General features: G+C 42.6%; 1 protein-coding gene across 2 annotated transcripts in view; it reads left to right on the forward strand.

Moving 5' to 3' along the window:
• The first annotated feature begins 4,310 nt into the window (after positions 1 to 4,310).
• SACS (sacsin molecular chaperone) overlaps positions 4,311 to 16,929 on the forward strand; it is a 78,948-nt gene continuing 66,329 nt past the window's right edge. For both annotated transcript variants that reach the window (XM_012441508.3, XM_012441503.3), the window contains exon 1: positions 4,311 to 4,782. In XM_012441508.3, the coding sequence (XP_012296931.2) occupies positions 4,729 to 4,782 (54 nt within the window). In that variant the 5' untranslated portion in view covers positions 4,311 to 4,728. The remainder of the gene's footprint in view (positions 4,783 to 16,929) is intronic.

Here is a 16,929-nt window from a genome sequence, read left to right on the forward strand (position 1 = left end):
TTATAGTAGATGGAAAGTTTCTTTTCATAATACATTTAATTAATTAAAATATCATTTTGGGAAAAAATATTAAATAAAGAATAAATACATGGTACACAGGCCAAACATTACCAAAGCAGTATGTTAGAACTGAAAAATAAACAAATTATGAGGGTGTTTCCTCAGGGGCTAGATTTTGGGAAACGAATGATCTGGGTAACCACTATCTTTTCATGTTCGCATGTATTGTCTCATAGCATACATAATGGTTCAGTCACGGTGGGTAGTTTTTGACAACTGCGGAGACTATGGCAGGTTGCAGTGAGATGAACATCTGCATACGTTCTAAGTGTCCTGGAAAGGAACAATAGTGTTTGGAATTCTAAATTGTGAGTTAGATGTTAATGGCAGAAGTAGTATTAAAATTAAAGACTGGGCTGAGTGCTGTGGCTTACACCTGTAATCCCAACACTTTGGGAGGCTGAGGTGGGGAGATAACGAGGTCAGGAGTTCGAGAGCAGCCTAATCAAAACAGTGAAATCCTGTCTTTATTACAAATACAAAAATTAGGCAGGTGTGGTGGTGCATGCCTATAGTCCCAGCTACTCGGGAGGCTGAGGCAGGAGAATTGCTTGAATCTGGGAGGTGGAGGTTGCAGTGAGCCCAGATTGTGTCACTGCACTCTAGGCAGCAGAGTGAAATTCTGTCTCAAAAAATAAAAAAATAAAAAACATTAAAAATAGGAAAATAAAAATAAAATTAAAGGCTAGATTATTTGAAAGAGATTGCATTCGAGAGGTGTGAGACAAGGACACAGTGATCTCTGAGACCTAGCACGTGTTCATCAAGGACAAGTCACGTCATGTTAACCCACTTGCCCCTTATTAGATGAGACTTTCAGACTGGCCAGGTAATGTAAGTCAGAAGGGAGACTGTAGCTTGGATTAGTAATACACTGGGCAGAATCATCCTATTCTGTTAGAAATGACTGGAACAAACGTGATTGATGACAGTTTGTTTATTTATTTATTGGAGACGGAGTCTTGCTCTGTCGCCCAGGCTGGAATCCAATGGCGTGATCTCCACTCACTGCAACTTCTGCCTCCCGGGTTCAAGCCATTCTCCTGCCATAGGAATAGCTGGGACTAGAGGCGTATGCTAGCATGCTGCCATGCCTAATTTTTTTGTATTTTTTAGTAGAGACAGGGTTTCATCACGTTGCCCAGGCTGGTCTCGAACTCCTGAGCGCAGGCAATCCGCCCACCTCAGTCTCACAAAGTGCTAGGATTGCAGGCGTGAGCCACTGCACCTGGCTGATGACAGTATATTTGTAAGAGGGTTAAGAGAAATTACTAAGAGCTAAAGAGAGTTACTGAGAAATACTGTTCAAAGATTGGTTTTTGTAATGAATGTATCATTGTCCATTGGGAGCAAAATTTAATAATTTGCCACGGGACTCTATGCTATTTAGCAGTTTTATTAAACATGCCTGGTGATATGAAGTTAATTAATATTCTAGATTATAGAACATGTATTCTTAAAGATATTGACAAACTGGAATTAGAGATTCAGTGAGGTTGACAAGCATGAATGTGCAGTGTTCCACTTAGATCAATACTGCTCAGATTCCCCTCGGATGTTCCCACAGAGGCCGAGCACCAGTGGCAGATAGCCCTGGAGATCTTGTTTCCAGTGTAACTTATTCCAGATTTCCCTTGAGCTCTTATCAACCATACAAAACCTGCATGTGTTCTACAATAAATTCATATTTTAAGGTTATAACTATAATGACATTTTAATTAGCAAAATATTTTTTATCTAAAAGACATTTGTATTAATTTCTATTCTCAGAATCATTGATGAGTTTAAAAATATATATACTTGTCTAGAATTGTAGCATTTAAAGGTGCTAATAACTTAGAACACTTAATTCCAATTCCTATATTTTACAGATAAAGAAATGGATCCTAATCCTCTACTTTATTATACATGACCTCTTTTAATTTAAATATTTCAAACTGGAGTCCAATTTTAAGTCATTATCATACAAAAGGTTTCCATCCTCTTGCTAATATAGTCCCTTAATATAATTTTAATTCTTAAATCCTAAATTTACATATATAGTTTTTCTAATTCTTGACATGGCAATCAAAATTTCATAAATTAATTATTCATGAAAGAATAATAAAATTTTGCATTGGTGTTTAAATTAATCTCACTCATGATGCCTAGTAATATTTTTAATTATAGCAAGTTACTGGGGAAGTGTTTTCAGAAAAGCATTTACAGTGAATATGGATTTATTTTCCTGGTTTTTCATGAATAGCCAAGAATTAATAATGTAATCAGCATAGCTTAGGCTATTATTCCTACATTCGTTGTTTCCCCCACAATGAAACATTGTTGCATAGCAAATACAGAATAAGAAGTCAGTTTTTGTTTTTTGTTTTTTGTTTTTTCTGAGATGGAGTTTCTCTCTTGCTACCCAGGCTGGAGTGCAATGGTGCGATCTCGGCTCACTGCAACCTCTGCCTCCTGGGTTCAAGCAATTCTCCTGCCTCAGCCTCCTGAGTAGCTGGGATTACAGGCGCACGCCACCATGCCCAGCTAATTTTTGTATTTTTAGTAGAGACGGGGTTTCACCATGTTGACCAGGATGGTCTCGATCTCTTGACCTCGTGATCCACCCACCTCGGCCTCCCAAAGTGCTGGGATTATAGGTGTGAGCCACTGCGCCCGGCTAAAAAGTTTGTCATTTTCACTGAGACTTCCTTGGGTCAGCCCAGATTGTGCCCAGCACCCTAAAAAATAAAAATAAAATAAAAAGTTTGTCATTTTTTTCTATTTATTTCTTAAAATGGTAGACTATTACAAGTACCAATAGTTATAAAGACTATTACTAGTAAAATAAAGCCTTTCTGATGACACATTTACTCTTTCTTTTCTAAGGTAAATATTTTACTTTCGAACATGAGTTATTATTGTACACATAGAGTTGTAGGTTTGGGTTGAGTGTGGTGGCTCACACTTGTAATCCCAGCACTTTGGGAGGCCGAGAGGCAGAACCACTTGAGGTCAAGAGTTCGAGACCAGCCTGGCCAACATCCCAAAACCCCATCTCTGCTAAAAATACAAAAATTAGCTGAGTGTAGTGGCAGGTGCCTGTAATCCCAGCGACTCAGCGGGCTGAGGCAAGAGAATCATTTGAACCCAGGAAGTAGATGTTTCAGTGAGCCAAGATCACACCACTGCACTCCAGCCTGAACAACAGAGGGAGACTAGAAAAAAAAAAAAGTTGTAGGTTTGGATTTAAAGAGTGTTGTTATGTAATCCCAGCACTTTGGGAGGCCGAGGCGGGTGGATCACGAGGTCAAGAGATCGAGACCATCCTGGTCAACATGGCGAAACCCCGTCTCTACTAAAAATACAAAAAATTAGCTGGGCGTGGTGGCACGTGCCTGTAATCCCAGCTACTCGGGAGGCTGAGGCAGGAGAATTGCCTGAACCCAGGAGGCGGAGGTTGCGGTGAGCCGAGATCGCGCCATTGCACTCCAGCCTGGGTAACAAGAGCGAAACTCTGTCTCAAAAAAAAAAAAAATAAAATAAAAAATAAAGAGTGTTGTTAAAGGCACATCGTGTGTGAGTGAAGCATATATTTCCACTTGGAAGAAGCCAGGGAAATAGAGGGAACATGAAACTAAATAGTCAAGTAGATGTACTTTTAATTTCTTTTTCTTTCTGGTTTTTTTTTTTTTTTGAGATGGAGTTTCGCTCTTCTTGCCCAGGCTGGAGTGCAATGGCACGGCAATCTTCATTCACCGCAACCTCTGACTCCCACATTCAAACGATTCTCCTGCTTCAGCCTCCCTAGTAGCTGGGATTACAGGCATGCACTACCACGCTGGCTAATTTTGTATTTTTAGTAGAGACAGGGTTTTACCATGTTGGTTCGGCTGGTCTCAAACTCCCTACCTCAGGTGATCTGCCCATCTCAGCCTCCCAAAGTGCTGAAATTATAGGCGTGAGCCACCACGCCTGGCCTGTACTTTTAATTTCTATAGCTGCATGTGTACATTTGTTGGTTGCCTGTCTTGTTGTGAGGTGAGAGACAAATGCCATGCTCTTTGGCAGAGCTGTCGTGCCACCAGCAGAGTATAATTAGAAAGTCACTGGAGCTGAGCGCCATGGCCGTCTTCCATGAGGAATTGCATTTTCAGTGTAGTACATTGACTTCAAGTGCTTTTCCTGAAGTCTTTTTACCCTTCCTTGATTTTTCTTCCAGGATCACAGAAGTGAGGCCAAGATGCCCATGTCATCAGAGCCAGAAGAAAGGCTCTTACCAGTGACTATTTTACATCTGCTGAGATGAGGGTGAGAAACTTCAAAATCCAAGAATTTCTGGACCATCTTTTCTAGGAACCTTCAAAAAGAAGCACAGAAAATTATCAGATGAAAATAAATTGAGTTTGCTTTGGGGGAAAGCCAAAAGCCTTTAGCGAATCCACACTGTTTTACCTTCAGAACTTCTGTGGGTCACTGGATCAGAAGGCAACGATTATCACACTGGAGAGTCATACTTTAGGGAACACAAATGCAAAACACAACCATGTTTCCTGACATCAGATGATGAATGGACACTGAGGGGAAAACAGGCTTTTTTTTCCCACTGGCAAGGAAGAGCTGAACTTGGAGTACACATTTAAAGGAAGCACAGAGGGAAGACTTAAACAGAAGAAGAAACATATTTTCATGGTTTTCACAAACAAATCCAGGAGAAGTGATCATGGAGACCAAGGAGAACAGGTAAGTGAGTTAATGTTTTAAGTGACAATGATGTGCATTGGGATTTTAAGGCTTGTTGGATTTTCCCAAATGAAACATAGGCAAAAACGAATGAAACATTTGAGAGGTAGTTGAACCAACTATCCATACCTCAGTTCTAACTGTAACTGTATATGTGATTTTTCAAGCCAAGGGTTGAAAATAATTTCTTTCCTTTGCCCAGATAGTTTTGCATTTTCTTTATGCTGGTGAGGCTATTGTAACGGAGAGTTGACCAGAGGTAGCCCATTCTCTCCTTCAGAAAATGTATCTATGAGTGCCTCTCTCTCACTACCATATGATTGTTTGGAAAATACAAAATAAACAACGAAAATACTTAGAATTGTATCAAATAACCCAAGGAGAGAGGCAGAGGGGAGAGAGAGAGTGAGAGAGAAATGCTTTTCCCTTTATCAATTATGACAATAAAATATAATACTTGCTCCTTTTCTCAAATTTAGTTGCTATCTTAGAAGAATATATGTTTATTTTACAAGCTTGAGGATTTATGCAAAAATACATCTATGTATATTTATATAATTATTTCTTAAATTTCTGTATGCTCTTCTTTTCTTAAGCATAACAAAATACTCTTTCATTAATTTTGAATGCCGTATTTCGATATTACATCCAATAATTGAAATTTTAGTGCCACAGAGATCAGGGAAGGCTTTACATCTTGTAACCTAAAGATGTTAGCAAATAAAACGTCTTCATATTTGACTTTCAAACCAAAGCATTGAAAAAAGCCTCACTATTTGTTTTGCTCTTTACCTTTTGAAAATTGTTACCCATTAGACAGTGAACAAAGTGGCACTTGCCTCTTCCATCAGGATTGATTTTGTGACTGATTGTTATTTAAGTGTGTGAAAGGACAGGAGTATTGAGACGACTTTATGGGTTTGATTTTTATTAAATGATTTGAATATTTTATTATTTTCTGTATTTCTAGTGTTACGAAAAGTCATGTGAGATTAATTTCCACTCCGTTACAGATGCTAAATTATTTAATCACGAGAGACGTCTACTTATCTATCATGATACACGTTATCTTGCAGTATTTCTGTGGATTTTTTTAAACCTTCTAAAGTGCCTCCATATGAGTGCATTCCCTCCTAGTTTTGGAACCAGACTTTTGTCCAAATCAAAGGTGAAATCATTTTCCTTGAACTTACCAGTTGGCTTCTTTGTACTGTTAATTTCATTTACACATCCATTTTAAAGAAGAGTAACTATGTAGAGTCATTGACCCTGACATTAACTATAAATTTTTAATAATTAGGATTGATTTGATGCATCTAACAGATGTTGAAAAACTAGCAGGTTATGCTGTCTTTGTAATCACTATGTGATAAATTCTATTTACAGCTAGAAAAAATATGAATTAACTTTCTGTGCATTTTTGCAGAGATTTACACTATATAGGTTTTATGTACCAAATTACTTAAAGCTAAAATGTCAGCGACTAGATATAGCCACATTTATGAACACGTAAGAGTAGATGTTTTGAGAGTCAAAGCAGCCGAGATCACGCCATTGCACTCCAGCCTGGGCAACAAGAGTAAAACTCCATCTCAAAAAAAAAAAATAAAAGCCACTTAAAACCTATTTTATTAAGACCATAATATGCCTAGTCTCCTTATTCCTGGGAAAAGAGAATTCTTAAAGAGGATCCACTCTGGGCTTCTGGAGCTCTGGGGTCCACAGGTGTGTTTGAGGGTGGTGGGAGCATGCACAAGAGTCACAGCATTTACACACAGGGCCCTCCCAGGCCCTGGCCCTATGGAAATATTGTGGGAAAATAAGTTCAATTATCTATTTAATAAGGTATGTAAAATGTGATGTACACAATTAAATGAAAGCAGATATAATACTAAATATATTCATCTGAAATTTTTATTTTATTTTATTTTTTGAGATGGAGTTTCACTCTAGTTGCCCAGGCTGGAGGGTAATGGTGCAGTGTTGGCTCACCGCAACCTCTGCCTCCCGGGTTCAAGCGATTCTCCTGCCTCAGCCTCCCGAGTAGCTGGGATTACAGGCATGCACCACCATGCACAGCTAATTTTGTATTTTTAGTAGAGATGGGGTTTCTTCATGTTGGTCAGGCTGGCCTCAAACTCCCGACCTCGGATGATCTACCCGCCTCGGCCTCCCAAAGTGCTGGGATTACAGGTGTGAGCCACTGTGCCTGGCCATTCATCTGAAATTTTAAAGTAAAAATTGCAACATAATGAATCTCATTTGTTGAAGGCTGCTTTGGGACTGGCTTCTCCTCCATTGCTTTCAGGAAGATGTTGGAGCATCAGAGTATGTCAGTGCAAAAGGCAGATTCCAGGGGTGGGTCAGATTTGGGGAAAGAAACTGCCCCAAGGGGTCCACGGAAACAGCGTTAGTTACAGTGTGCTTCGGAGCAGGGCATACTTGGGCTTGATTCAGGCTAGTGGAAATGTCTAGGAGATCCTCTCTTATGTTGGGGCAGGAGGGGCTTCATTTAATGGATGTGACAACTGGAGTCATATGACTTGCTCAAAGTCATATTCTGACACCTATTAAAATAGTAAAGACTTTACTCAGGACTACTCTGATAGGTGTCAAGAAGATTGCAACCAGGGGAGAGGGATGGGGCTCAACTCCTAATACAGCAAAGACAGCTGGGGATTCACAGCCAACAAGCAGTGTGAGGGATCACTGCATGGAAAATTACTAAGAGGGAACATCAAAAGTCAGGGACTCTTGCTAAACTGCCTTGAGACAATGATCGGCTATCAAGGTGGGGCTGAGGAGTCCGATGGGATGTGGAGGTGATCAGATAGCCAGAGTCAGGGGATTCTGTCTGAACTGACTTGGTGGGTTGGTTGCATCAACTGGGCTAGGCAGGGATAGGCAGGACCCTGTGACTTGAAGACAATGCTTTGTCAAAAAGAGGTCGTGGGGGAGCCTGTCTAAAGTTTGGTTAAAGAGAAAGTCTATTTTAGTCCCTCTTCTTGTTCATGAAAGAAGAGACATTCTTCTGTCTGAACTCTCTAAGTCCATTTCTCGTTGGTTGTCTTTTGTTCATTAAGGACCAGCTGAACCATCTGCTGAGACTTGGTGGTAGAGGATATTTGCTGGATGGTTCAAGTTAGACATTTTAAAAAATAAAAAGAAAGACAAAGAGGCATGGCTAGAGCAGACTATAAACTCAGTTTCTGAGTCTAGATGTTGGGCTTGCAGTATCTTTGGGTGGCAGAATGAAGATGGCAGTGGCTCTCCAGTGGCTTTCCTGGCTTTCAGTTTGAATGAAAGCCAGGTGATGGTTTGGTGATGGCTTAGACATCAGTGTTATGGTCATGGTTATTTCCTGGAGCAGAGTGTCGAATATGCAATGTGCCAAATGGCAGACCTCAGTTTGCAAAGAGGTGAAAAATAGCTCGAAGACAATGAACACATCTAGAAACTGATAACCCATAGGATATGCTGTAGTTTTCAATTGAAGCATAACATGTCTCTCTACAGTCACTCCTGCTTTTTGATTCAGGATAACCAAAGTAAGATTGTTCTCATTTGTAAAATATCTGGTTTCATTAGATTTGGCCTGATTATTTACATAAGTGCAAAAAAATCAAAATTGATGACATAAATTTTTTTAAAGTTGGCTTTGCTGGAACTTTTGACAAGGAATTTCAGATTAAACTTTTTTTCTTTTTTTTGAGATCGATTCTGGCTCTGTCTCCCAGGCTGGAGTGCAGTGGCATGCTCTCGGCTCACTGCAATCTCCGCTTCCTGGGTTCAGGCAATTCTCCTGCCTCAGCCTCCTGAGTAGCTGGGGTTACAGGCACATGCCACCATGCCCTGCTAGTTTTTTGTATTTTTAGTAGAGATGGGGTTTCACCATGCTGGCCAGGCTGGCCTCAAACTCCTGACCTTGTGATCTGCCCACCTCGGTCTCCCAGAGCGCTGGAATTACAGGCTTGAGCCACCTTGCCTGGCCCAGATTAAACTTTTGAAAGCCTCTGGAGGTTAGGAAGCCATGCTAAGAACTTGCTGTCAGACTTTATCTGCAATACCTATATATTCAGCTGAATTCCTCTCTTTTTGAGGTCCTGAGGTTCCTGGGCCTGCCAGGAAATGACCTTCTTTTTTTTTTTTTTTTTTTTTTTTTTTTTGAGACGGAGTTTCGCTCATTACCCAGGTTGGAGTGCAATGGCGCGATCTCGGCTCACTGCAACCTCCGCCTCCTGGGTTCAGGCAATTCTCCTGCCTCAGCCTCCTGAGTAGCTGGGGTTACAGGCACGCACCACCATGCCCAGCTAATTTTTTGTATTTTTAGTAGAGACGGGGCTTCACCATGTTGACCAGGATGGTCTCAATCTCTTGACCTCGTGATCCACCTGCCTCGCCTCCCAAAGTGCTAGGATTACAGGCGTGACCTACCGCGCCCGACCCGAAATGACCTTCTTTACCCTTCTGGAAGGCTGGGAGCTCTGTAAGCAAGGGACTAGGCAGGTTTCTCAAGAGGACTTTGTAAGCATTCGCTCCATAAGGTCAGCCTTTATTCCTTAAAACTGTCTGCTCATATCTGATTCTGTGCGTATCATTCTCAAATATGACATTCCTGTCAAAGCCTTGGTCCTATGACCGAAGTTTCCAATTATGTCTTGTTACCAGGAGCACAGATTCTTTTTTTTTGAGATGGAGTTCGCTCTTGTTACCCAGGTTGGAGTGCAATGGCGCGATCTCGGCTCACTGCAACCTCCGCCTCCTGGGTTCAGGCAATTCTCCTGCCTCAGCCTCCTGAGTAGCTGGGGTTACAGGCACGCGCCACCATGCCCAGCTAATTTTTTGTATTTTTAGTAGAGACGGGGTTTCACCATGTTGACCAGGATGGTCTCGATCTCTTGACCTGGTGATCCACCCGCCTCGGCCTCCCAAAGTGCTGGGATTACAGGCGTGAGCCACCGCGCCCGGCCCTAGGAGAACAGATTCTTATTGAACTTATGCAAATAGCTATATTACCATGACGATGAGTTTCTGAATTCTGGAGGAATTAGGTGGGAAGGCAAAGGTAAATGCTTCAGTGAAAACATACTATGCAAACAAAGTTATTTTGCCTCACCCTTATGAATTTTAGTAGTTTCATTTAAAAGTATGGATTATAATTTTTAACCATTAGCAAACTTCTTTTTAACAGAGAGAACTAGGAAGTAGACAATTGTGAATTGTCTGTTGTGTAACAGTATTCTGTAGAAGGCTATCAAGTTTTATGAATCTACCATTTCAAAATTATTATAGGATTATGCTGTCTTATAGTATAATTTTTCATATTTATTAACAAGCCCAAATACATAGCCCACCCAGACCATACAAGAATAAGAATCCAAAATTATATAATCTTAAACTTAGGCTTAGTAATTAATGTTTCAGTAATTTAGATTGCTTAGAAATTGCTAATGAATGTCTATTACTTAACATAATTCTGAAGCTGCAAGTTGTCAAAAGATAGAAACTGTTTTTAGCAGACATATTATAATATTACATAAAGCTAGCCATCATCTTAAGTTGTTTCCCTGTTAACTATTTTCAGTTAACATATGCATGTTAGGCGTATATCACAAAATTTTTTTAAAACGTTGAAAAGAGTTAAATATGTGGGTTTCTATTTGTTTTTCTGCTTGTTTGATATATATGAAGTAATGGATATCAAACAATTCATTTTTACTGCATCTTTACTTACACATTTGTTCTTAGATTCAATTTATAATTTAAAAAATAATCTTAAACATCTAGTGGCTATAATTTTACCTTAATTGACCATAAATCCAAAATGGTTATATTTAATGATGATAATTTGTTTTTATTAAACCAAACTAGTCTTAGTTATTAAAAATTCACTCAAATCATGTGAATTTGAAAAACATTTGAGTTGGTTTCTGGATTTCTGGGAGTTTTAGGATATTGAATTTATGTACTTTTTTGTTTGTTTGTTTGTTTGTTTTTTTGAGATGGAGTCTGGCTGTGTCACCCAGGCTGGAGTGCAGTCGCACGCTCTTGTATCACTGCAACCTCTGCCTTCTCCTGGGTTCAAGCGATTCTCTGGCCTCAGCCTCCCAAGTAGCTGGAGTTACAGGCACATGCCACCACGCCTGGCTAATTTTGTATTTTTAGTAGAAATAGGGGTTCACCATGTTGGCCAGGCTCGTCTGGAACTCCTAAAGTGATCTGCCTGCCTTGGCCTCCCAAAGTAATGGGATTACAGGCGTGAACCACTGCACCCAGCCTGAATTTATGTAAGTACTGATTTATCTCTAAGCCAATGTGAATAGAAATCCTTTAAGAGATTTTTGTAAATTAACTTGGGAATATACCATGTAAAGGTAGAATACCACACATACATAACATACCTACATACCTTCATATATATAAACTTACATACAGATGCAAATAGAGACCTTGTAGCTTTCATTCTAATATTTTAGCCACAAGTCAGGTAAACAGAGTTAAAAAAAAATCCCACAGGTTTATGTAAAATACTTGACTCTTATCTTTGCCCTACTTCCTATTTTTATCTGCATTGCATTTCTGATAGATGGAATAAGGTAAGGTTACCCGCTCAGTATGAGGACTAATGCTTTCCACCAGTATTTATGGAGGAGACTTGTAAGATTCTCATTTGCTCATATATCTGATTACTTTTGGGGGTCCTTTGAGAGCACCTGATGTGGGTAGGGAGCCTAAGATTCCAGTGACTGTAGGGAGGTGGGGGGCTTGAGCGGGAAGGGAAAGTTCTGGCAGGAGTGAACAGATGGATGGTGGAGAAGTAGGAGTTTGAAGGGCCACATATTAAAGGATTCAAAGGAACTGAGGGAAGATCAAAGGTGGTAAAAGGAGGAAAGAGGGCCAGAAGCGATGGCTTAGGGAGAGATCTTAAAAGAGCCTGTTTGGGGAGGCCATCGGAGTTCCAAATTATCCTTCGTAAAATTATTCCATAAGGAAGGAGTGAACTTATGCCCTAGTGGCCCTAGTGGTGGAGCACACAGCCATCAAGGCTTGAGAAGGGGGGTTTCAGTGACTGAGAAGCTCCCATACTCTTAACTAATGGTGATTCACAAACAATGAAGCCTAGGACTCTGACCCAGCCTCTATATCTAATAAACAGAGAAGCCCAGGACTCTGACCCAGCCTCTCTGTCGAATAAACAGAGAAGCCTGGGAATCCTCTAATCCAGCTTCTACAGTATACTCAGAATCTTAAGAATCAGTCTGTCTCTACCTGGACCATTGGCTTAGGAGTTGAACTCATGAATGGATCCCTGATCAATCAGTCAGAACTGAAGAAAAAGGCTTCAAAGGTGTGCATCTGGGCATGAGGGGTCCAGGGATCCAATGATGAGATGAGAGGTCCAGGAGTCCAGTGATGAATCATTTTGTTTGTCTATTTTCAAGGAGTCTTGCTCTGTCACCCAGGCTGGAGTGCAGTATCACGATCTTCACTCACTGCAACCTCCGTCTCCCGGGTTCAAGTGATTCTCCTGCCTCAGTCGCCTGAGTATCTGAGACTACAGGCATGTGCCACAACACCTGGCTAATTTTCTGTATTTTTAGTAGAGATGGTGTTTTTCCCTGTTGGCCAGGCTGGTCTCGAACTCTTGACCTCAGGTGATTCACCTGCCTCAGCCTCCCAAAGTGCTGGGATTATAGGCGTGAGCCACCACACCCAGTCCCAATGATGAATCTGATCCTATGCAAGTCACGACACTGTAAGTGTTAAAGAACAGATTATTCTGACATTTGTTTAAATGGTGAGGAAGACTTAGGGCTATTGCAATAGATGTCACGACTACACAATAGGGGTGAGATTGGGCTCAACTCCCAACATGACAAAGAGAGCTGGGGATTTCTAGTTGAGGAGCAGAGGGGTCAATGCATGGAAATTCCTAAGGGGAGACATGAAGAGTAGGAGATTCTTGCTGATGGCAGGCCAGGCTGATCAGATATTAAAGGTAGGGGAGTCTTGCTAAACTGACTTAGCAGCATTCTTGCTACAGCTGAATAGGTAGGCCAAAGACAAGGGCCCCAGGACGAGATGTAGTGGAAACGAGGGCCATTAGTGATGGAACTCAACCCCCAGCTCCTCTCCCCTCCCTGGAGATAGGAGGTGAGGCTGAAAGTTCTAGCTAATTATGTGGTTAGTTCCCCTGGCCACCAGCCCCCATCTAGAAGCTATCTAAAGACCACCAAGAGTCACCTCCTAGCATATACTGAGGTGAGGCCAAAAGGGACTCTTTATGGCTAACAAAAGACTCTTACCACTCAGGAAATTCCAAGAGTTTTAGGTGCTCTGTGCCAGTAGTCAGGGACAAAGACCAAATATATGTTTTTGATGAAACCACAATGGGAGTACTAAAAATCCAGGTAGAAGGGCAGAGTCCAGGCCGGGCGCGGTGGCTCAAGCCTGTAATCCCAGCACTTTTGGAGGCTGAGGCGGGTGGATCACGAGGTCAAGAGATCGAGACCATCCTGGTCAACATGGTGAAACCCTGTCTCTACTAATACAAAAAATTAGCTGGGCATGGTGGCGCGTGCCTGTAATCCCAGCTACTCAGGAGGCTGAGGCAGGAGAATTGCCTGAACCCAGGAGGCGGAGGTTGTGGTGAGCCGAGATCGCGCCATTGCACTCCAGCCTGGGTAACAAGAGTGAAACTCCGTCTCAAAAAAAAAAAAAAAAAAAAAAAAAAGAAGGGCAGAGTCCAGTGTTCAGGAAAGCAGGCAGGTCCGTGGGGTCCACGTGTCTGAAAACCAGTGCAGCCAGGGACGAACAGGTGGGCAGTAGAGGGCTGAGGAAATGATCAGGGACCACGGGTGATGAGGGACAGGGGGACGTGGGCTTGGGGCCGTGACCTAGTACGAGTCACCCAGAAATAGAGGCAGCACCCAAAGAAGGAGCACGTGGATTAGCTGTCATTCCGTCCATCCCAGGTTTCAGGAGTTCATGAGGATAAATAAGTTAATGAATATTTACACACATATCTCCATGGCTCCAAATCTTTACTTGCTTGACAAGACCTTAACCTCCACGCTTCTCTCATCTGCTTAAATTCTTTCCCAGCTATTTCTGGGTGTCCTTGGAGAGGTGACGTCTCACATGGGCTCGGGAACAAGTTTGTTCATGTTCTTTCCACTTGAGCCTCTTGGTCCAGGGACCCTGCTGTGACCTTTGCAGCTGGTGCCCTCTGAAAGAGGTTCCTCCCCTGCACCCAATGACCCTGTGAGCCCGGGGTGACAGCCACCTGTGGATGCGGTGGTGAGGGTTGGTGAATGGCTTCTCCGATGCCTGTGCTAATTGTGTTTTCTGGGAGGGAGGTGGCACTGGGTGAACTCAGTCGAGCCCAGTATTTCATGAACACCATGGCTTCATTTAACATTCTCAGAGGCTCAAAACCAGCCATTCACATGTGGCCAGGAGAGGGGAGAGAAGGGCGTGTCTTGTCCCTTCTGTGGTTTCTCCCTCTCTCCGCTGTTTCTTAGATACCTCTGCATCCGAACGAGACAAAACAAACCCTCAACAAACGTTCTTCCGCCCCCTTTAGGAGAAAACAAATTATGTAATGGAAAGAGCATAAGCTTTTGAGCCAGACATCCTTAGGTTTGACTCTCAGCTTTGCCATTTGCTAGTCGTGTGGCCTTGAATCAGTTACTTTTTTCATATCATGCGGAAATAACGTTAGGGATTATGCATGTAAAACATTTAAACATAGTATGTGACACAGAGCGAGTGCTCGAGAAAAGGCAACCATTGTAATTATGACTCCCTTCTCCAGAAATAACACAAAACCTAGCCATAGTTTTCTAAGTTTTCTCACACCCCAGAGTGTCTTTCATTTCGCAGATGTTCTAGGAAAAGTGCTGCCCACCACCGTCCCAGCCTAATAAGAAGTTAGTTGCAACCGCTGTCTAATCCCATTTTGTTGGTTTCAGGGATTTTCTTTTTGCAGCTGTCATCCCTCCATGTCTGTTTTGGGGAGAGGCTTATCTAGTGTCTTTGGCCATTACATAGGAAATGCAAAATGGAAAGAGAGGGCCTGGTTAGAGTCCTGTGAGCACCACACGGTGTCTTTAGGAAAAGAGTCATCAAAAGGCAACAGGATGCCTCCTGACCATCTGAGGTCCTCCTCAAGTGGTAAGACAAAGAAGGACCTGGCGGACTTGGTTCCCCTGTAGCTCCCAGCTCCGGGCTACTTTTATTGAATCCTGAGAGACAGGAAAGTCGGTCTGCATGTGTGATTCCGGGCTCTTCCTTAGAGTATTTGCAGTCTGCATCTGGTCTGCAAAAGGTGACTCATTGTTGGCTCTGCCAGCTTGTGAAGGGTAAGGGATCCATGTTCCATTTCCATGTGAAGGAACTCAGGGAGGAAAGGAGGGAACCCACACTGATGGGGGCTTCACAGTACTTTTCTGCCAATCTGGCATGCTGTATCTGTCAGAGTGGGTTTGAATCCCATTATCCCTTGTGGATGGAATAGGCAATCATACTGTATGGAGTATTCTACCAGTCAGCCTCCCCATAGTGCAATTAGGATCAATCGTGGGTTTATCTTCCAAGTGTGAAATGGAACCCTGAGAAGCCATCCTGGAACTTGCGGAGAGTAGTAGCTGTGGCATCATGACCTTCTAGACATAAGGGACTAGAAGAGGAGCAATTACTTGAACCTTGAAGGTCAGAGTCCTGATGTAGAGCAAGCTCCTTAGAAGGACAGTGACCTTGAGGCTGAAGGGCACAACCAGGCCCTGGTGACGCTGCAGAGGTCATGAATCCCCTGATTGTTCTGTCTTCCTTCCCTCCAGCTCCTGCGGGGACTCCATATGGGCCAAATCCACCTGCAACCAAAGTGACCACAGCCCTGTTGCCCAAAGAGACCAACCTGAGCTGGAGAGCTGGGTGGGCAGGGCCTCAGGGGCAATGGGAAGACAGTTGGTGAATGTACAAAGATGCTTGGATGTTCACCTTCACCCAGAATTGACAGAAATCTTTTGCCTGACCTTGGTGCCTCCTGACCTCTTTTTAAAAATTTTATCATGAAAATTTTCAGACGTGTACAGAGGTGTAGAAAAATATCACCAGGAACATTCACATACCCATTATGCAGAGTCCACAATGATTGAAATTCTCCGGCATGTGTTTGTATCAACCTTTTCCCTGTGTTGGTGTTTTAAAGCAATTCCCAGACACCCTAAGTTGCACTGGTCCCCAGGCACGGCCCTTGGCGGTGTCTGCACTGAGAGGTGCGGGTGTGTGTTGGCACTTCTCAGACAGCATGGCGGTCACCTGGAGGAGCCCAGGGTGGCCCAGGGCAGATTTGGGCTGGAGAAGGAAGGACTCCTGTGTGCAGCACTAGAGTGAGCTCAGTGTAAAAACCTGCATGAGGGGTGTGACAACCACATGAACTCACTGGCTTCCTAACATCTGTGGGCGCAGGAATCAGTGCTCTTTAGACACTGTGCTTGCCTTTTCCATGGTTGCCTTCACTGAAAAACAAACTGATAGCTTCTTCATGAGAATGACATAAAACTAACGTATTACTCAGTATAACACATTATAATTTTATTTCCTTATTTACTTCTTATTGATTTGTTTGAGACAACGTCTCACGCTTGTCACCCAGGCTGGAGTGTGGTGGTGTGATCACGGCTCACTGCAGCCTTGACCGCCCATCTCAGCTTCTTGAGTAGCCAAGAGTGCAGGCATGTGCCCTCATGCCCAGCTAATTTTTATACTTTTTGTAGAGACGAGTTTTGCTATCTTGCCCAGGCTGGTCTGGGAGTCCTGAGCTCAAGCAATGTGCCCGCCTCAGCCTCCCAAAGTGCTGGAATTACGAGTGTGAGCCATTGTGCTCAGCCAGGATTTTAAATGATCCCATTTACTGAATCTCCTGGGGGTGGAATCCCATGTAGAAATGGTAACTTGGAGTCAAACAGAGTCAAGATTTTTTTTTAAAATTAATCAGTAGAAAAAATAATCTATGTGTGAATCTCTACTGTAAGTTATTATTATTATTATTTTTTTTTTTGAGACAGAGTCTCACTCTGTCACCAGGCGCCAGTCTGGAGTGCAGCGGCGTGACCTCGGCTCACTGCAACTTCCGCCTCCCGG

Source organism: Aotus nancymaae, unplaced genomic scaffold (genome assembly GCF_030222135.1).
Source record: "Aotus nancymaae isolate 86718 unplaced genomic scaffold, 86718_ANA_hifiasm-v0.15.2.pri h1tg000009l, whole genome shotgun sequence".
Taxonomy (NCBI): domain Eukaryota; kingdom Metazoa; phylum Chordata; class Mammalia; order Primates; family Aotidae; genus Aotus; species Aotus nancymaae.